This window comes from Colias croceus, chromosome 13 (assembly GCF_905220415.1).
Source record: "Colias croceus chromosome 13, ilColCroc2.1".
NCBI classification, from domain to species: domain Eukaryota; kingdom Metazoa; phylum Arthropoda; class Insecta; order Lepidoptera; family Pieridae; genus Colias; species Colias croceus.
The window spans coordinates 448,058-469,832 of NC_059549.1; the positions used below are offsets into that span (position 1 = coordinate 448,058).

General features: G+C 32.3%; 3 protein-coding genes and 1 pseudogene across 4 annotated transcripts; 1 reads left to right on the plus strand and 3 right to left on the minus strand.

Annotated features, from left to right (window-relative positions):
- Positions 1-252: 252 nt before the first annotated feature.
- Positions 253-6,864, minus strand: LOC123697079 (cytochrome c oxidase assembly protein COX15 homolog). Of its 2 annotated transcripts, none has more exons than XM_045643495.1 (8): positions 6,683-6,864; positions 6,402-6,555; positions 5,688-5,820; positions 4,458-4,590; positions 3,525-3,711; positions 2,362-2,623; positions 1,593-1,861; positions 253-914 (listed from the first exon to the last, which is right to left on the minus strand). In XM_045643495.1, exons 2-8 carry the CDS (start codon positions 6,549-6,551, stop codon positions 774-776), a joined length of 1,275 nt encoding a protein of 424 aa, XP_045499451.1. In that variant the 5' UTR covers positions 6,552-6,555; positions 6,683-6,864; the 3' UTR covers positions 253-773. The 2 variants fall into 2 exon arrangements, with proteins under 2 accessions (XP_045499451.1, XP_045499450.1); XM_045643494.1 differs by having other exon boundaries at positions 6,647-6,864.
- A 249-nt stretch (positions 6,865-7,113) lies between these two features.
- On the minus strand, positions 7,114-9,014 carry LOC123697080 (annotated as a pseudogene).
- A 1,082-nt stretch (positions 9,015-10,096) lies between these two features.
- On the plus strand, positions 10,097-11,012 carry LOC123697081 (3-oxoacyl-[acyl-carrier-protein] reductase FabG-like). Its single transcript, XM_045643496.1, has one exon. The coding sequence runs from the start codon at positions 10,193-10,195 to the stop codon at positions 10,955-10,957; it is 765 nt and encodes a 254-aa protein (XP_045499452.1). The 5' UTR covers positions 10,097-10,192; the 3' UTR covers positions 10,958-11,012.
- Positions 11,013-12,614: 1,602 nt separating this feature from the next.
- LOC123696936 (circadian clock-controlled protein daywake-like) lies at positions 12,615-21,481 on the minus strand. The gene is made up of 5 exons (XM_045643331.1): positions 21,348-21,481; positions 15,678-15,906; positions 15,141-15,271; positions 14,652-14,789; positions 12,615-12,953 (listed from the first exon to the last, which is right to left on the minus strand). Exons 1-5 carry the CDS (start codon positions 21,415-21,417, stop codon positions 12,802-12,804), a joined length of 720 nt encoding a protein of 239 aa, XP_045499287.1. The 5' UTR covers positions 21,418-21,481; the 3' UTR covers positions 12,615-12,801.
- Between the last annotated feature and the right edge of the window lie 294 nt (positions 21,482-21,775).

A 21,775-nucleotide genomic window follows, 5' to 3' on the forward strand; every position in this document is an offset into this window, starting at 1 on the left:
ATTTCACTTTATTGCTTAGAAATTAGAATTGCTATTAACCCCAGTCAAGTATAACTCGTAGTTAGATAGTTAACGCAAACGCAGGTTAACGAGTTAAACCGAGCTGGAACTTGATTTGGACTGAGGTGGTTAACTTAACTGAAACATAAACACTACACTGCAATGCATTATTCGAATGTGTACTTGTGTACCATTTCTATGTCTAAAGTGTTGCGTGGGAAAAAAAGGAAAAATAAAAATCAATAAATTTGGAACAAAATTTATTTATATCTTAATTGTACATACAATACTGTTTTAAAATGCTATTGTGTGGTATTAAAGTTCAGAGTCCTAAGTGATAGGTTTAAAATTAACAATATTGGACGAAAATGCACTTTATCTTTCATTTTATTGTATTTGGTAAGTTAATATCGAAATTAAATAAAAAGGAAAGCTCATCAAACACAGTCCATTTGTCATATTGTCTCACAAAAAATCTCCGCCATAAACAGTTTATTTACAACTTTCAATTAATTTTGTTTTGTAGTATACTACATTATACGTAATTAAGCGTACAATGTACATTTGACATTAACTGCCGTTACATAAGATTTATATTTGTCTAGAAAGTACTACATGCGTTGAGTAAAACTAGGTTTTAAATTTTAATGTTTCGTGATTATGTGTGACAAATAATGTATCCAAATTGACTAAAATTGACCTAAACATAAAGGCATTTACACACTATACAACAGTTTCAATCACAAAATCAAAGACTAGGCAATTAAAATATTTTATTTGGGTATGTATTTAAGCAACTTGATCTCATGTGTGAGCCACACAGCTAGTGTGAGTAGGGTCAATGAACCCGACTGGTGAGTCGCCGCTAAGGGAGTAGGCACGTAGTATAGCAGTGTTAGGAAACCTAATGTTACCTGCAATTAAAAATAAACTTTTTTAGTTTGTTTCGAACCTTTTAATATCTTATAAAAAAGATGGTGTAATGTAATATCAATTATGTTTTATTAAGTTTTATACTACATGACACAAAGATGTGCATTTTTAAGCATTTGTGAAGGAATACTCATAATTTAACAAACATACTCTACATAATATTAGTTGAAAGGTAAATAAAACTGAATGTAATTACTAAATGTCAATAGAAGGCAGAGAGGTGTGCTATATTTTTACATAAGTACCTTAATTAAGAAATATATATATTACTAGGTATCCGCCCGCGGCTTCGCCCGCGCAGTCAAAGAAAAAAACCCGCATAGTTCCCGTTCCCGTAGGATTTCCGGGATTGCGTTATTTTCCCTGGATAAAAAGTAGCCTATGTCCTTTCTCGGGTATCAAAATATCTCTATATCAAATTTCATGCAAATTGGTTCAGTAGTTAAGGCGTGATTGAGGACTAGACAGACAGACAGAGTTACTTTTATAATAAATATTATAATATAATAATATATAATATATATTAAGTCATTGAGTATATTAAGTATGGCTTCTATATATAGAATATAAAAAAATATAGGATAGTGATATTAGAGTACTTATCAAAAGCATAATATTAAAAATTACAAACTAAATACATATTTAATCGATATTCTCACCTGTAACCAAGCCATCGCACCCACTGCATTAGCCACTCGCCTGGCGACTGGCGACAGTGGCTTGCCCCTCGACATTACCCACAGCACAGTAGCCGCTAACAACGTGCTAGTACCCAGAATCCTATGATCGAACTGCACTGTGGTGGGATTTTCCGTGAAATTACGCAGTTTAGGACTAAAAGCCAGTATGTCGTCTGGTATCCAATGGTCGCCCATTTTCGGGAACGAATTGTAGACTAGACCCGCGTCTAGGCCCGCTACGAACGCGCCTGGAAAGATAAAAAAATAAAATTTGAAATAATTATAATTTGTATTAAATAAAATATGATCATTTATTTATCGAGATTTTTTGTACCATTTGATTCAAAAACTATTCGATCTATTTTTTCACAATTAGAAAGCTACATCTAAACCAAGTAATATGGGTTATTTATTTAGTAGCATCCGAAATAATTAGCTTATCTGTTATTCTAAATCTAAATCATAGTTTTGCAATATAATGATTATTATACTTGATATATACATAGAAACTATAATATTAGTTAGTACTACCTGCTTGCACAGGCAGTCTTATTATTTATATTTTTATTGAAATTAAGTAACTATCCCATTCTCCACTAAGGTGAATATTAGTGCAAAATTTTATTAAAACCGATTCAGCAGTTTCGTTTAGAAACTTTAGACAACACACGTAATTTACATGCATATAATATTTAGATTATAGTAAATTTCCTGTCATGCAAAAATTCACAATACAAGAACCACCCACCAGAAAGAGCAGTAATGAACGCCATCCCCTTAACAGTATTCGCAACTGCCGTTAAGGCGCTTAACTCCTTAACTTTCCTATACAGGGCCCCAACGGGCGCGGGCCTCAACATCCTCAGGGCCCCAGATAGGAGCCCCGCGTATAAGAGAAATGCTAAACCGAGGTGAGAGGCTAAACGGTATTGGGACACCCGGGGCACATCGCAGGGGCCCTGGAAACGGTCCTCAAGGCCCGATTTCACCATGTACCAGCCCATTAGACCCTGGAATGATTAAATAATTGTTTGCTAATTACATAAGTACAGAACGAACCCCTTTATGTACTAAAACAGGGATAAATTTAGATAACTTACTATAAAACAAAGTCGCTATCACTGTCTATTCTCCCCATTGTATGCTTCGATCTTAAAAACGATGCAACGGATTTTGATAGTTTTTGAAATGAAACTTCTTTAAGCGTGTTGTGAGTAAAATTTCAAAGTCACGTATTGGCAATACCGTCACGCCATAAGAGAATAAGGCGATGAATTTTGTTTCCTTGAATCTTAGTGTCGAATTTTGTTTGCAAAGAAGTTTCACTTCTGACACGTGTGCTCGGCACACACGCTATTTTTTTAATAGATAGATTGGTTCTTAAGGAAGTTTTTAGTATATTATTTGTGTTTTTTATAAGATATAAAAAAGCTGGAGGAGGCCTATACCCGAGAAGGGGTTCCAATCAATGGTACTGGTACTGGATGTTACGTCAAAAATGAAAAAAAAATGGAAGAAAAATGAATTAAGTATTAGTAATAAAAAAATTAAGTTAAAAAAATAGTGTAATTTTAATAAGTAAAACTTTTCTTGTGGATTGGAAATAAACTGGCTTTTTATTTATTATTTATTTATTTTATTTGTGAAGTTTTCAACAAATACGCGGAAAATTAGTTAAAACTAGCTTTGCGCCTGCGACTTCGCCCACGTTTTCAAAGAAAAACCCGCATAGTTCCCGTTCCCGTGGGATTTCCGGGATAAAACCTAGCCTATAATATTACTCGTGAATAATGTAGCTTTCGAATGGTGAAAGAATTTTTAAAATCGGTCCAGTAGTTTATGAGCCTATTCATTACAATCAAACAAACAAACAAAGTTTTCCACTTTATAATATTAGTGTAGATTACTCACCTGAGCCCCAACCAGCACACAATACCCGGCCACCCTCAACTTCATAGCTTTATCCAAGTACCCTCTGAGCCAGAAGAACGTCGCCGGCAGGAACATGGCGGCCCCGATAGCGCGCCCCCAGCTGCGGTGAGCGAACTCCATCCACCAGATCCACTTGAACTCGGACAGTGTTATGTTCATGTTTTTGCTGAAAGAAATGAAAATAAATCAAGTTTGAAACGCGTTAGTATCAGCTTAGCTTCAGGTTATTTGTACGGAACTATGGTGTCGTGAGTCCATCTCGCACTTGACCGAATTTTCTAGATGTAATGCTGCCTTAAAAGCAAGACGAAATAACAGATGAACAAATTTGTAATATAACCTACTATTTACTGAGGGATTCATATATTTTAATATTAAGCTTTTGCATAGCTTCTATCGCGGACTTTGAGCGCGGGGACCGAATCGAGAAATTCCGTAACGAAAAAACCTCACCCTCCCCACTCCAACGTGCGGAGGTGTGGCTTGAAGGCATAGCATGCAATAGCTTTACCGCGGCAGTCCCCGCGTGCCACACGTCTTTTTTTTCTTAACTGTACAACTTATTAACAAATACAAACACATACACAGTGCGAAAAAGCACTATTTGTTACACTCAAGATATTTTTAAAGCATTCTATGTTATTAAAATATTTAAAAAAACTTAAAAAAAAGTGTCTGGGATGTCCCTGTGTCTGTATGTGCCTTTATGTTGTCACGATAACAAGCAAAACACTTCAATCATTGTTATTTCATTTTTAATATGCTTCAGTATTTCGTGGAATTAATAAGCCTTTATCACAGTCTAATGTGATGTAGTTTAATTTCAACATTTTAATTTTTTTATCAGTTTTAATCTTTAAATGGTATAAATGTCTCTTCTAATAATTTAATCGCATACGATAAATTACTTACTATTTATATTCCGGAAACTGTTTATATATTTCAAACTCTGCCTGCCATTCTTCCTCAGTCCTCGGCAGCTTCTCACCCAGGAGTTTCCATGTGACCATAGACAGACCTGATTCTGTTAGCCTTGTCACTCCACCTATAGAATATATTGTATTATAGTTAGATAAATTATTGTGAAATAGTAAGAAAAAACTTTTAGAAAAAGATGAATATTACAATTTCAAATTTATTCTTTACTAACAAATTGTAAGTTGTAGTGATATTATTATTCTTTTCATATTTCTAGAGATACTTTTTCACATATAACAATCACGGGCGTTATTTAATTCCAAAAAAAAAGGAAAGTTACATTTTTGTGTAATTTACTTGTTTATATTATTATCTTTTATGTGAGACAAATTGAAATTATTTAACTGCCTTTTAAAAGAGTTAATCACAGATACTTTAACTCAAGATTGTTATCTGTGAATCAAGTCATAGTCATTTAAATTTTTATATAAATTACAAAGGAATGCTTTTTATATACAATTTCTTTTTTATTGCATTCAAAGCTTATTGTACACTGTGTTATGAAACAAATAAATGATTTTATTAATATATAACCAACCTGGAGATAATAATAGAGATGGTACATAGAGATAGCTCACAGGCATCACATACTCATTCCACAGTGAAATTGGTGCAGTAGTTCCTAAGATTAGTACTTTCAAATAAACAAACTCTTAAGCTTTTGTATTAGTTTCTCATTAATATAACATTATCCTCTTTTATTCAGCAAATTTTCAAATTTAAGGATGCTTTTTTTACTACCCATAATTAAAGGTACGAATCTAATATATTTCTTTTATTTCTTTCTAATAGAAGGGTATAATATTGGGTTTGTAAAATAAAAGAACTGTGTAATTTTAAGTTCCTTTAATAACAAATTATTAATATTTAAACATATTATTGTTACTATCTCAAAATCATCCTAGATTTTCTTTTTAGATCTATGTTCAATAACATAACATGATGAATCTTTCTCCAATCAATACACTTAACTAACTAAAGCCCGAAAAAGATCTTACACAAAATACTAAAACCGCAAATGCCAAATTATATCACATTCCAATGAAAAATAACATAAAATCCCCACCAAAACTTCGTTTCATTTCGTACCATTAGTGACTTTAACAATTACATTGACAACATAATAAATACTGTATAAAATAATTAAGTAGCCTACAGCCATACCTAGCACCACCGCTGTGAAAACCATACCACTGCAGCCGAGCAACCAGTAGCCGACTATTTTGGTTGATTTTGGTTTTGGTGATGAAGCGCAGAACCTTGCGACAATGCCATTTCTTTTGATTATTTCACTTATCTGTAAGGATGTACTATTTTTATTACTAGGTTTACAATAATAAAGAATATGAACTGAATTCAAAGATATTTAGCAATACAATGTCCTTGCTTTATATAAATACTAGGTTTCCGCCCACGGCTTTGCCCGCGCAGTCAAAGAAAAACCCGCAAAGTTCCCGTTCCCGTGGGATTACCCCAGGATAAAAAGTAGCCTATGTCCTTTCTCGGGTATCAAAATATCTCCATACCAAATTTCATGAAAATTGGTTCAGTAGTTTAGGCGTGATTGAGTAACAGACAGACAGACAGAGTTACTTTCGCATTTATAATATTAGTATGGATAGCAAAGAAAATAATGGACTATATTCTATCAAAGACTTCTAGAAGATCCACAGCGTAAGTTATTCTGTTCAAGTCTATTTTGATTGATTTTGCTTTACAGCCATCAGTGATCCGATTCCTATATCATATTTGACATACTACATTCATCTCCACTGGAATATAAACTCCAGACCTCACACATTAGTTTTTGCGTAATAATTAATCACTATAACAGAATACAGTCAAACAAATTGTTGTGAAATCTTGTGGATTACTTACTCTAAGACCCTTAGTCGTGTGGTTCCATTGCGCTGGTGTTAGCAATTGTCTTGAAGGTAAGGTACCATGGCTTTTTGTACTAGATAACAGGACTCGACTGGGAGCCCTCAAATAATGAGAACATCGACACACCTGTGCTAAACTCAGCATTTTACTGAAAAAACGTTGATAATAATTAATCTGGATTAGCTGTTACTTAACTATTATAAGTATTTATCTCAATATCTTGGTTATGTAGTACCTACCTAAATATTGATTGCGACTATTTATGCAATACTAACCTAAAGCATTTGACAGAATTTGATTAAATAATGAAATTGTTGTTAGTTTCTTCGTCACTTTCTCTTATAGGATTATATAACTCTTACTATTTAGTTATTTATCAGAGAATTATTAAAATTATTAAAAATATTGTAATTTGTACGTGATGTCTACTTGAGATACCGTGTTATTGACATTGACAAACAAAACGATAACTGACAAGTGACAATTCGTAAATGGCAGTAGGAAAAATTGAAATTTCTGAATTCTGGACCACAGATTAGCGTTATTTATTTAGTTTATAAAACTTACCATTGATATATTATTATTTTATACCGGCTTACCGTGGGCTTACCGGACATTGGCGCATTCCCTCGATCACCTGATGATTTATACTTTTTTATAATAAAATGTTGAAATGAATTATGAGAAAACAAAAAGTTACTTTTTATTTTTTTCGACAGTTTGACAAATACAAATTTTAACTACTTTCACGTATCCATTTCCTTGTAATCATTTGATAAGGCTTGAATATTATGATACGCATTTTTAAATTCCCCTTCTTCTAAACCTTCTCCAACGTAGTGATGAACAAACGCCCTTTTAGCGTACATTAGAGAAAATTTCTTGCATAAATGCTCCCATGCAATTCTTATTGCTGATGAATTTGATACCATAGTTACTGCTCTTTGTAACGCAGCCAAGTCACCACCAGGCACAGTAATCGGTGGTTGATTATTTACACCTATCTGTCAAAGAAAAACATTACAACGTCTTCTTACACACGTATTAACATCAATGGATCAAATTGTATGGTATTGTATATTTGTTAAAAGTAAGGTTGCTACCTTGAAACCAGTAGGTGACCAAGACACAAACTTAATCGAGCGCATGCTTTTTATTTGATTTATAGCTAGGTTTATATCATTGGGATTAACATCGCCCCTGAATAGCACACAGCAAGACATGTAACTTCCTTTTCGGGGATCGCACTTGACCATTTGATTAGCTGGTTCAAAACATGACATCATCAACTGTTGTGTTGTGTTAGTTTCGTGTTGTGCCCTTGTTGGAGGTACAAATGGGGCAAAGGTGACGAGAGGGAAATGAATTCTGGGATATGGAATCAAATTCGTCCGAAATTCAACAAGTTCAACGTTTAGGGAGCCTTCGAATCTTAAAGATGCTGTCATACAAGATATTACCTTAAATAATAAAAATAATTATTGAAATATTGTTAATATTCTGTTACCTACTCCATAAAATATATTTTAGCCAAAAACTATTTCACCTGTGCAATCAGTCTATTTAAATTTGTATATGTCGGCCGTGGAACGTCTAAATGCCTTGCTAATATTTCATACAAAGCTTCGTTATCGAAGATAAAACAGACATCTTCTGTATCCATACATGCGTGAGCAGTCAGAACGCATCGCAAATTCGATTTTCGACAGCTTCCGATAATCCCTAGCAATGCTTTCTAGTAATAGTGCTGTGAAGCCTGAGCCAGTGCCTCCACCAAAGGATCGAAACACGATAAAGCCTTGTAAATGATGACAGTCTTCAGCGGCAAGTCGGATCCGATTTAAGGCTACGTCTATCATTTCACGTCCAACACCAAAATAGCCTCGAGCGAAGTTGCTCGCAGCATCTTCTTTTCCAGTAAGCAGCGATTTTGAGTTAAATAGCTGTCGATATGTGCCATGTCGTATTTCATCTGCATTGAAAATAATTTAATTAGTAGGTATAAGCAATACTAGGAGAAGAAAATTACTATCTAGATTCTAGAGTGTAGAGTCTAGAGTCTAGACGAGTCTAGAAGAGTCTAGACTATAGACTGTTCTAGACTATTCCTTCTGTGACCGTGGCTTTGCTAGCGCGTACCGTACGATATGTTATAAGCAACTGAGCCGTCAGAAATGTAACGGACCAACCAACCGGAAAAAAAACTGTGAAAAAAGCATAGCATTTACTCTACTTCATACCTATAGGAGTAGGTTCTAAGTCAATCATAACAACTCTGGGTACAACTTTTCCTCCGGCAGTACTGCTAAAGAATGATGCACAGCTTTGTTCATCGCCACTAAATAACATAATTCCATCCGGTCGAATGCCATGTTCCAAACAATAGAGCTCCCAACAAGCATTTGCAACTTGTACTCCTGACTGTCCTATATGTATGTGAATAACTTCTTTCTAGGAGATATTAATATTTCTTTAGGAAATTATAAAACTATATAGGTAATTTATGAATAGAAAGTAACCGTTGAATCAACTTACTATCGTCATTTTTAGATATCATCACGAAAATTTTGAATTAAAGATTTTAAAGAAAATAAACAGAAAATTTAAGCTACATGTTGTATAGATTTATAAATATTATGACATAATTTTGAAATGTATTATGTAACGCAGGCGCTAGAGTGATAGATTGAATCAAAACTATTGATCTGTGCTATTGAACAATCAAATAAGGTTTTAATGACTTGAACTTACATGTTTGTGAATTACAAATTATAAACAAAAGCTATGACTAGCAAGCATTTGCTAAAAGTATATGAGCGTTGAGATAATATTACTAAGGAGGAGAAACCACGAACAAAATCTGTGCGCTAAGTGCGGCGGCGCGGGGCGCATTTTTTATTTTTTTGCTCTAACTAAGTTTTAAAAATTATTATCATTTTTCCGTATTATTTGTATTATTTGTGCAATATCATAACACACACGAAGGCATATTTGATGCGTTTCACTTTAAAACAAATAAAAAATGAGCGTGACGTTCGCGCCAATGAGCGAGCAAGCGACTGAGCGACTTAAGACTGTCATTATAAACCAATTAAAGTTGTATGTACCTATAAAATATGACCTTACTGGTTTTATAATATAACTACTGTTAAAAATATATTATGTTGTTATTATTTATGGACCATGATTTTTAGTTTTTTTCTATTTCGAATAATCCTGAATATACAAACCAGCGTGGTCACTCCACAGAAAGAGACAAAAGCAACACTGACGTCATTCAAGGTCATATTTTCTAGTTACAAGTTAATGGTCATAGTGCAATCTCCAGTGTATTAGATATAAGCTTCTTGGATAAATTTTACTGATCTTTAGATGAAAAAAAAGTTAATTGATATTTTTTACATAAACTTTGCCTTTTCAAAAATATATCCCTATCATTCTAAGCAACCAAAATCAAAACACAAATTACCTACATTTATTTGCAAGAATTGGCAAGAATGTAGTAGGTACAAATTATTTTAAGTCGATATTATGAATTTTCATTGGCTAGTTTGTGAGTGGCGTGCTTTCGACCAATGACAATGTTTGTCAATGACAGCTGACATTGATTATTGATATTTGGAAAGAAAACACACTTCAAAATGAAAATGAAGTGGTAAATATCCTAATCTGTGGTAAATATGTTTTGATTTACATATTATTAGCGTTATCTATTTATATACGTGATAAGAATATCTCACATTGTAACCGTGTGCAGTAGGAATCATTCTAGAAACGTTTCAAACATGAATTTCGCTGGCAAAGTAGTAATTGTTACCGGCGCCAGTTCAGGAATTGGTGCCGCTACTGCCGTGTTTTTATCAAAACTTGGTGCACAATTATCTTTAACTGGAAGAAATGTGGACAATTTGCAAAAGGTTCACAAAGACTGTGAGAAGTCAACATCTACTTTTTTGGTTCCGGCAGATTTGACGAAGGAAGCTGATATTGAAAAAATCGTTAAGAGTACCGTGGATCATTATGGAAAAATCGACGTTCTGATAAACAACGCGGGAATTATCGAAACAGGAACTATTGAGAATACATCTCTAGCGCAGTATGACCGCCTCATGAATACCAACGTCCGATCAATTTACTATTTGACAATGTTGGCTGTACCACACTTGTTAAAAACTAAAGGTAACATTGTAAATGTTTCTAGCGTGAATGGTATACGGTCGTTCCCCGGCGTGCTAGCTTACAACGTGTCTAAAGCATCCGTGGATCAGTTTACAAGATGTGTTGCTTTGGAGTTAGCGGCTAAGGGTGTTAGGGTAAATTGTGTGAACCCTGGTGTTATTCTGACCGAATTACAACGTCGTGGAGGGCTCTCTGACGAGCAGTATGCAGCTTTCTTGGAAAGAAGCAAGGAGACGCATGCTTTGGGCCGTCCTGGCAAGCCTGATGAAGTTGCAGCTACAATAGCATTTTTGGCCAGCGACTTAGCTAGCAATATTACTGGAGCCAGTGTGCCTGTTGATGGAGGACGCCATGCTATGTGCCCACGCTAGATTTTAATTTTTATACCTGTTTATTGCAATTTTATGAATTTATCTGAGCATTTTTATAAAATATATAATATTTTTATAAAATAAAATAGATCTAAGTATAAATATGTATTTGATAAGTTGCATTTACAACTGTTATTTTTGGAGGAATTTAAAGGATTAAAATTGTTGAAGTTTGAAAATGTTTTTTATTTTTATAGTTGTTTATAAAAAAATCTGTATGAATGAGGTAAGAGTCACAATCATGGGCCTCTATACAATTTGGAAAACAAACAATGTTTGTTTGCGTTAGGTCCAAGGTGGCATTTAAAGACAAAATTAATTATAAAATTTTATTATGTACTTAATCCTTATTGTAACATATTTATCACAAAACTTTTTATCAAAGTGTACATTGACAAAGAGCTAAAATTCTTAACACTACAATATATGAATCTAGATTCTAGATCATAGATAATAAAATCATAAAAATTATGAAAATAATGTTTTTTACTACACTTTACTCTTTGGCTACATATTTAGTCAATATTATTAAAAAAAATGATAAAAGTAATTTAATATTTTTTTCATATTGAGTAAATTGTAAGCAAAGTGTAAGGTTATTAAAAATAGTCTGAAATATTGACTGAAATCATTGAGATAATATTAATATCATAGGCCATAGATTATAATAAAATACATATTATAGTTCTAAAACCTGAGTCATCAACATTACAAATAGAAATTTTTTTGGAAATATAAACAGTAAAATAATATTAATCAGATAGTGTTGTACTTAGCCGCAGAGTAATTTAAAATTTCTTATTACGTCTCGTATTATGTAAGGCTTGTATAAATAATATGGAAGTCATAGTAAAATGAAATGAAACTTAACTCATAGTAACGTAACTAAATACTTTCCTTCTTACGGAAGTCAACTGATTTTTATAATAGTAATGGTCAATGGAAATGATACAAGATTTTCAAATATTTCTATGATTAAGTTTAGAATAAAAACGATGAAATCTTAATAGTATAAAATGCAATTTGTTATTCTGGGACATTTTTCCTTGATTCTGATGTTTCGATTCCGAAACGGCGGTACATTACAATTTTTTTTTCATACGCTAGTGCGTACTAATAATAATTTACAGTTACGATTAAAAAAGCAAATGTAAAGTAAGTATGGATCAGATTTGCTCATTATTAGTATTTCTCTAGTTATATTTGCATACTTAATTATTAATAGTTTAAGTTGCGTTAAATATTGCGATACAAGTAATATTCAGCCAAAAAGGAAGGATGCCTAGAGTTGCACATTATTTCATGTACTTTCAAACAACACATAGGAAGTTACAATATCGATCAGGAAATACGCAACTGACCTTTGAGTTTTGGGCAATAACCCTCTACTTACTTGGTAATTGTACAATTTGCTTCATAAAAACAATAATTGTTTTTTAATGTGAACAATTATTAACAGCGTTATTTTAAGACCTTAAATAGTAATTTCTTTAATTATTATAATAAATAAGTAGGCTCTACGCCTCAAATTAAAAATTAACGTTAACGTAAGTATGATTAAACTATTTTGCGTTTTAAATAGCAACTTCCAGTTCAGTCAAAAGTATGTAAAAGATTAAGAAATATTTACTTAAATAAACTTTCTTAAAAAAAACCCTCGCCCTTAGATTAACCGACCAATCCTTAATCTAAGCTCTCGCCCTTTTAAATATTAAAAATTAAAATCATTTTATGAAAAAGGCGGCAATTATATTATATGGGTTAAAAGCGCAGATTATAAATCGAACGAATTTAAATTTGCGCGGAAAAGTAATAATTCTTTTTTTTTATATGTTTTTTTACGATCAAGGCAAAAGAAGTTCATTGGCGGGAACAGCAGCGAATAGTTTTTTGGCTTCATTTACACAGGCAGCGATGATCGTCTCAAATGCTACTGGGGCTATGTCTCTTATCACTGGTTCCCAGTTCTCGTTTATTACTCTCTGGATTGTAGATGCTGGAAATAAAAATTGGGGTTATATTACGGCAACATTATTTTTATAGCACAAAATAAAAGATACAAAGAGAAACAAAAAATATGTAGGTAAATGTTTTCCTAAAGTTACATTTTCCATGTAGTTTATGATGATTGAGTTACAAATCATCATGCATAAGTATTATGATAACGCTTGTTTCTGAACGATGAGAATTAGAAAAACTTGAGTATGAGACATGCACTTAGGTAACCACCATTAAATTCAATTAATGTACATAATATTAATTTCATTCGTGAAATTAATGAAGAAAAGTATGGATCAGGCGAACGATGCATGCCGATTATAAAGTTCCAAACCATCAAGCAGACAATAATTTCGCAGCTGGAACCGCTCTGAACAGTTTCTTCACTTCATCAACACATTTGCGGATAATCTGTTCAATCGCTGGCGGAGCTATCTCTTGCATGATGAGACTCCAGTTCTGGTTTGCGAAACCTATTGTTGTGTCGGCTGTAAGGTGTTTTGTGTGTTAGAGGAATATTTTATTCCATTGTTATTTTTGTTTAGAGACTGCTTGTTACATAATTATAGTAACTAATAAAAGTATGTTATAAAAAATTCCGTAAGTAAGTACTTAATATTGTTTGTAAGGATGTAATATTTCTTATCTATATTTGTGCGCCTTTCGATGAATAATCCCGAAAAACAGAATTGACTAACAAAAAACTCAAAACCTATGAATCGCTCTAAGCTTAAAAGGTTCAAATTTCTTTGTTAATTTTTTTTTCAAAATAATGAAACTATTTATTCCAAAATTATTTTGTTAATTTCACTATTTTGATTTCACTATTCTGATTACTATCAACATTAATATTTAGATTAAATCTATATAGTATAGATATTATCTAGTATTCAGTTAAAAAAATAACCATTTCTATGAAACCTTGACCGAAGAAGATTAATCTTAAGAACACATTACGATAAAGAGGATAATGCAAGTTTTCTTAAAAATTTGATGGTGTCCTTCAACTGTGTAGATTGACCTTTATAGAGGTAAGGAAAATATTTGTCTCTATGGTCTATGGTTATTTTCCGTGAAGCCTACCTTCGAGGTGTTAGATCCGTATGATGCATGAAAATATTGGATTAACTGTGTTTGGATTTATGAGTAATGACTATGTATATCATCATTAGTATCAAAACAAACTTATTGTATTACGTGGACTAGACAATGTTTTTAAGCTATTGCATAGCTTTTATCCCGGGCCTTGAGCGTGGGGACCGAATCGAGAAATTCCTGAGAGAAATTCCGTAACGAAAAAGCCTCACGCTGCCCACTACGACCGGCGGAGGTGTGGCTTGAAGGTATAGCATGCAATAGCTTTACCGCGGCAGTCCTCGGGGACTGTGCCACACGTCGTTTTTTTGGTTAATTTTGATATTAAGGATGCTTATAAAATGACTTATAACTTTTTTTCTTGTTTACAAAAATTTTAGAACCTATTATATTTTTTGTTTCGGGTTTTGAAATAGACTGTTAATGTGTAGCTACACAGAACAAGTAACTAATATAGTAAGAGATGGCACTCAGTAGGTACTTCGATTTCGAGCTCACGCACACTGTAGCTAAACTTCATGGACCTCTTAGATGGACCTAATGTTCCTGATGCATGGTAACTGAAATCTTAAATCTTATTTCATACTTCAACGAGTCTTACCCAATTCCTTATTCCCACCAAAGAGGTTGGTGAATTTAAACTGTGCTCGGTCCATCTTGTAGCTGTCCTTGTAGCCGGTGACCATCCAGTAGCCATCTATGGTCTTGTAGTCGTATTTGATGACGATGTTCAGGTTTGCTGGTGGAATAGTTTATAAGTTAGTGCTATGTTTATTGAAGTTTTATATTATCTTACTTTTTGTTGTTTTAAACAAAATTAGAGATATGAATGTAGAGCAGCGTTTAACGAAAAGCAGATTTTATCGAAGATATCTAATGGCTATTTCATTATAAAATGAACATATGTACCTACATAAATAAATTTTATTCTAAGTACATTTGAGTGAATCCACTTTCAACAGTTGCATTCTGCGATCTGCATAATATAATAACTTTCGTAACGTTTCTGCCTATTTACCTAAGTATAACAGACGTATCGATATTCTACTATTGTCGTGATTTATATAAATGTTTTATGTAAATAACTCACTTATCTTGATTTTCGCCTGTCCATTGCCCCTGATGGGCAAAATAAGCACTTGCCCGTCCATGTCGTAGTTAGCTTTCAAAGTTACATTAGCCGTGAAGTCCAGAATAGCTTTTCCCTTTTCAGTGTCAATTCTAGAACAAATAATTAGGTTTAGCGTTATGCTTGATTCGTAAATAATAGAATCTTTTATAGGAAGGTGAAATCATTTATGAGGTTCATTATAGTTTTAAATACCTAAGTGGAACAGATGTAGTTGAATTTATAATATATATTATAGGTACTCAACTGCATGTGTTTTTTTTAAAGAAGCGAATTAATTTGACCATTCATATGACAGAGCGATTATCGTAAGCAAAAACACCGGCGCAAGCAGTGGGTGTGGGTTCGATTCCCATTTCATGGAAAAATTATAGTCATCATCATCAGTGTCTCTAATTTATATTGATTTTCAGTGTCTCTAATTTATTTTCTTATGTATGTTGTTCACATATATATTATAACAAAAATAGATAAACACACTAAAACATTGTCACTTACTTATAAGAATTAACCCTAAAATCGCCCAGACCGGTTACAACTGTATCATCAAAGGTGAGCCTCAAAGCTGGGTTGTCAACCACCACCTTGCCCAGGTGCACAGGGTCAAGGGACGCTATGCCGAGCTCCGGGATGCCCTTCGCGAACTTTCCACCTCCAGCTGATATCACCTTCTCTATGCATTGGTTCAGATTGGGATCTGATGCTGAACAAGCCTTGAGGAACGGCGCTGTAACAATTTTGATTAATATTATTAATTATTTAAGTAGTAAGCTGTTTACTAATATTAGTTAGGTACTACATGTTACCATTTATTTTATATTAAACAGTAAATATATTATACTTTGTAGTTAAACTCAAAGAGTAGTGGATCAATTTTAAAAGACGTTTTATTACCATAAGACTAGCTACATTTATTAGATTTAAAAAAAATATTATCAACTCGTCAATTATTATCAATTATATTCTCGTTTATCGATCGAGTAAGGAAGATATTTGAAAAGGTTGTGAAAATTTTTTTACGTGTGGCGCTATGAAAACGTAAGGTTTGATGATCATGCCTATCCGGCACTTAGTACAAAATTATATGGCATATTGTAATATTCCAAAATATTTTAACGTAAATAAACATTAAAAATAATTGAAAAGGAAAGAAATGTTCTCGATTCGGATGCAAGATATGTTATTTAATATTTATCAGTTACCTGTTACACTATATCCTTTATTGCCTATAACGGATTCATGCTAAAATAAACTTCGTTCGGAAACGATTTTTAAATAAAATCAATAATTTTATGAGCTTTACATTCCTTTCTAGAAATTATTTCAATAAAATCATAGTAGAGTAGAGGCTGATCTATTTTTATCCTTAAATAAAAATCTTATATATATATAGAGCTGGTAGAGCTAAGAATTATGTTCGTTATTGTTTATTTATAGTAGTAAGTAATACATATTATATAAATTATTTTTCTTCGTTCGACAAAAAAAAAGCACGCACTATATTGCTGATAGATTCTATTTGTCTTGCGGGAATCATTTCAAACGAGAAATATTTTGCTAGGTATTTTGTAATTGTTTTGTTAATGTGATAAAATTTTGTATTAATAAAATTATTGCGATACATACATACTGGGATTAAAGTGCCAATGAGCTTAAAGTTGCCAATAAAGTGTTACCAAGATAAAGCTTAGCGTATACGAAGATTTGAAACGTAATTATGTTTTGTTTATTTATTAGTAGTTATTAAGTTATGTAATACATAATATGATAAGTGAAAGAATATTTTTTTAATTAAAAACTATGTCTATGAATCTCACTATTGATTACACTAACAATTTATCAAGACGTGAAGGCTGTTACGGATTTAATACGCCGTTTCATACTTAACAATTTTGACGAGCCCCTTAATGGCATACGATGATGTTATAAAATCGAGTTACCAACGTTTAATTTTTGCTAAAAAGTACTACAATATACAGATTATTATATTCTAAAAAATCGCCGCGTTCGAACCGCCCTTGATCACTCAAGTGTGTCAAACGAACAGGTCAATGTCGGTCAGCCTGTAGCATGTAACGTGTGGACACACACAAGACACACGTGACTCGAGCGAGTGACATTTGAGTACGGTCTGCAGCGGCCTTGTGTTTTGGATAATATTTTGTTTGCGTGTGGTGCAAGTTGTTTGACTGTATGTTTACCTCCTATATGCTGTTTAGTATCTATCTATTTTTAGCTCTGTGATAATGTCATTGTGTTTTTGACAGTTACTACTATTCTTTATGAAAAAAAGAGCAAACAAAATAAACTCTTTTAGTTTTTTTCGGTTAATCTCGCAATGACTGTGTAACGTATCCATTTAGATAAAACAATTGATCAAAGACAGAATGATATTATGCTACTTAGAAGTAAAACAGGCAGTATTTATGAAAATAATTATGATTCCCCGAAAATCTCTGAAACCTGCCTGAAATTTTATATTGAACGCAGACAATATTTGCAGCGTCATTTAATTGTTGAAATTGCTGATAATTTTAAATAGAACTGATGATTTATTAATAACTATTTTTAGAAAAAGATAAATTGAAACTTATTCATTAACATAATGGAAAATCAATTACGTAAAAAATTTAATGACAATAAGTACATCGGAAGATATCCGATAAAATATTTACAAAATTGTTGTTGTTTCGAATTTAAAATTCGAAGAAAGTCGACCGGTTTCAAGTGCAACCACTTCTGCCAAATATTGCTTAAAGCCGAGTTATGAAATAACTTAATTATACTTGATAATTTTAATTCGAGACATTAATTTTTCATTTTTAAGAGATATTAACTGTATGACATATAGCAATGTATTTATTACTATATGCAACTAGCTGCCCATGCATATAGGTACGTTGTTCTGCCCTATTGTCCCTTTTTTAGTGTTTTATCTCCATAAGTACCTTCCTTGTGCCTAAATAAAAACGTTAAAAGAAATAATCCAAAATGGTGGATATGATGAAATTTAAATCTAATCTAATACAGAATACGATTAGAACTAAAAAAATAGTACCTAAGTAATCGTTTTCCTATATATTATACTAGCAGCTCCGTGCGGTTTCACCCCCGTGGCTCCATCCCTGTTGGTCGTAGCGTGATGATATATAGCCTATAACCTTCCTCGATAAATGGGCTATCTAACACCGAAAGAATTTTTCAAATCGGACCAGTAGTTCCCGAGATTAGCGCGTTCAAACAAACAAACAAACAAACTCTTCAGCTTTATAATATTAGTATAGATTATCTCAAGAGCAAAAGTTGAAATGATTGATAGTCTCAACTATGTTATTTTAAACCATTTGTCGAAACCAAGACTAATAACATAACATTATTTCAATTTATTTCCAACTCCTAATTCGCCTTAAATGATGTCGACATAAATCATAATTCACACAGGAAATAACGCAAACCAAGTCATTTAATCGGCGCAAAAAGTAATGGTTTCTTAAAAGGTAGATAATATAACAATGACAATAAGCCAATACTTTTTAATCTGTGTAATTTTAAAGTCTGATAAGTTCCCACAGATAAGATAACTTTTTTAAAGTTTTGTGTTGAAAATTTGTGCGTAACTTGTGGCGTAACTCATTAGTATCACTATACATAGTATCAAGCAAAGTTTAGATGGAGTTTTAGTATAGTATAATTTGACAAAGAGGCGAAGCCCCGGGAGGTAAGCTAGTTTAAACAATAGTATATTAAGTATATAATATGTGATAATGACGCTTAAATAATTCTTTACGAAAATAAACTAAACGGTTTTAATTCGATGAAATATATAGTTGAAATAACTTCTTTCGACCTACATAGAAATATTTTTTTGGAATCATTCTAAGCTTTAAATTATTTTAATTGGGTATTTAAGATAAAATAAATTAATAGTGGTTTAATTCTAGCTCTAGGTCATTGATCTTAATTTTAACCAGTTTTATTCTAATGAATTCAAAAAGGCAACCTAACGTGCATATAAACATTTTAGAATGTCCCTACGTACTATACATTCTTCTTTTACATTGTGGTAAGAGAAATATTGTTTTAATAATTTTTTTTATAGATGACACAAACAAACTCATTAAATTGAAAAATAAACAGACGATGATACAATGTAACCTCGTGGTATTATCTCATACATCACTAAGTACGTTGTCATTTGTTTTTTTTTATCATACACGTTTTTAAGTCACGTTCGTTTCCATACTGTACATCTTAATAAGATTAAAAATTTGATAGGTAAAGGCCACGATTTTGGTATCTTTGAATCTGGCCAAAGAAGTTTCACTTCTGACATGTGTAGTTACTCGGCACACATGCTCTTTTTTATTAATATAAGTTTATCCGCGTACTTATGTTTATAGTTAATCTACAAGTAATAAAGAGAACTACGTGTGTATATTCTAAAATTGTTTATACTTTATAATAAAACTAGCTTTCTGCCCGCGGCTTCACCCACTGTGTCTAAAAAGACTAAAAACTAATGAATTACGCGTACACATAAACCTTCCTGTTCAATCACTATATCTATTAAAAAACCGCATCATAATCCGTTGCGTTGTTTTAAAGATTTAAAGCATTCATAGTTATATAGGGACAGAAAAAGGGACTTTTTTTTATACTACCTATGTAGTGTTAATCTAGATATTTTGAATTACTGTACACGTAAAGTAATTTTAAAATAAAGATAAATAACTTTGTTCCGGTGGTTCTTATCTCATACTTAATACAAATAACAAACAGACTATAACATCGTCTTCAATCTTCACATTACGTAAATAACTGGACATTATATAATATAACAATCTAGTTAAAGTATTGTTTTGTTCAAGTGTTTGCTGTCAATAAATCTAAATTGCTTATTAATATGCGGGTAGCACTGGTTTTCAGTTTAAGCCGGTTAGCTTGGATTCAAGTGATAAAAAAAAGAGGGGTTGCACTCCGGGAGTGCCGGCAGAAGTGAAAACTTGATTCATGTTTGATATTTTTGGAATGGTATCCGTCTTACGCATGGAATATAAGGGCTAAAAAAAAATCCGTCTTACGCTTTTTCGATCAGGCCACGTGTCCTGACGCGAGTTTAAGATTTTATACCCAACGCCGCTAAAGAAGTTTTCACTTCAAAAAATGCTACCCTAAGCAAGTAAGAAGAATTTGATTATTATTTATTTTTAGTTGTTCTTTTTATTTTTAAGTAAAAGCCAAACCTATTTATGTATAAATATGAATATATTTCATATTATTTAAAAATTAATAAGTACATAAGTAATCACTTCTGGCTTCCTACACATCACCTACAACTACAGATATAACACTTATATAATAATTACCTATACTTTAAAATATTTATAAATCACAAACTACATCTCTTATTTCTCTTTTCCTTCCTTTCCTCTCTATCGCCACAGGAAGAGCGGCAGATGACATTGAAATGTCAAACGAGTTAAAATGATAGTTTCTTCATCGAATTGGAATTTATCTCGATTACAAAATAACTTGTATGAAAGTAACGACCTTTCGATTATTTGAGATTCGAGCCAAATGTATGAATTTTTTATATGTAGCAGAATTTGGAGAGAATCGATCTTTCGATTGAACGTTACAGGATCAATTGATTATTTCTTTATCTTTAGAAGTTGTATTTTTAGACTAGATGATATTTTTATTAATTCTAACTATTGGTTTTTATTCTGTTTGTATTAAACAATAATATTTTTTAGATTCAAGCGCGTTGAAGTCTTTTAGTCAATTTTGTAAAATAGCAAGTGTTATTGATGAAATCGTATAAAATTCGAAGTTTTCTAGATAATATATTAAAGAGACATAAATAATAACAGTTATTAATAAAAAAGATGGTTAGCTGTTTGCAGGGAATTTAATTTCTTCCACTTTTTGCTTGTTTTTATTATTTTAAATTTGTAAGTGATTTATCAAAAATATAAATCTTATTAATAAAGTTAATCATACGTTTTCCTATTCACATTGAAATTAAAAGAGTAAATTAGAATAAAGGTGATTACTTTCATAAAACTACACAATTTTTATAAGCTAATCCGATACTTTAATACCAATGAATATTTGTTTTTAAAACTTCACTTTGTCAACTATTTACTTAATAATTGTATCACTCACGTAGTGCTCCAGCAAAAACGCTGGCCCCACAGGAGACTACCGCCAGCAGACAGACGGACACACGAAACATTATCAATAAATTGTATATAAAAAACCCGCTATAGTTAACCGCTCTCACTATACTGCGAGTTACCGTATCGCACGTTACGTTATATAGCTTACGCAAGTATCAATAACGTTCGGTCCGACTGTTTACAGTGCGTTCACCTACTTCGATGTATATGAGAAATATTCAGCCTTTTTTTACTTATTTTGGTATTTTATTAATAGAGAAATATGTGATTTTTTTGTAGAATTAAAGGTGGTGAAATTCTATCCACTGTCAAATATTTGTTTAAGTGAATACATGATAGAATAGCGTTGGAAGAAGCTTATTAGAGACAATTGATATATAATTCCTAATATGTACTTCTCTCACATCTTATGAT

Excerpts from the sequence above, each read along its gene's own strand:
- LOC123696936 (XM_045643331.1), bottom strand. The coding sequence starts at position 21,417 with ATGTTTCGTGTGTCCGTCTGTCTGCTGGCGGTAGTCTCCTGTGGGGCC. Across the intron at positions 15,907-21,347 it reads CGTTTTTGCTGGAGCACTAC|CGCCGTTCCTCAAGGCTTGT; the intron begins GTGAGTGATACA and ends AAATTGTTACAG. Across the intron at positions 14,790-15,140 it reads ACAGGCGAAAATCAAGATAA|CAAACCTGAACATCGTCATC; the intron begins GTGAGTTATTTA and ends CTATTCCACCAG.
- LOC123697079 (XM_045643495.1), bottom strand. The coding sequence starts at position 6,551 with ATGCTGAGTTTAGCACAGGTGTGTCGATGTTCTCATTATTTGAGGGCT. Across the intron at positions 5,821-6,401 it reads ACACGACTAAGGGTCTTAGA|ATAAGTGAAATAATCAAAAG; the intron begins GTAAGTAATCCA and ends ACATCCTTACAG. Across the intron at positions 915-1,592 it reads GTGCGATGGCTTGGTTACAG|GTAACATTAGGTTTCCTAAC; the intron begins GTGAGAATATCG and ends TTTTAATTGCAG.
- LOC123697081 (XM_045643496.1), top strand. The coding sequence starts at position 10,193 with ATGAATTTCGCTGGCAAAGTAGTAATTGTTACCGGCGCCAGTTCAGGA.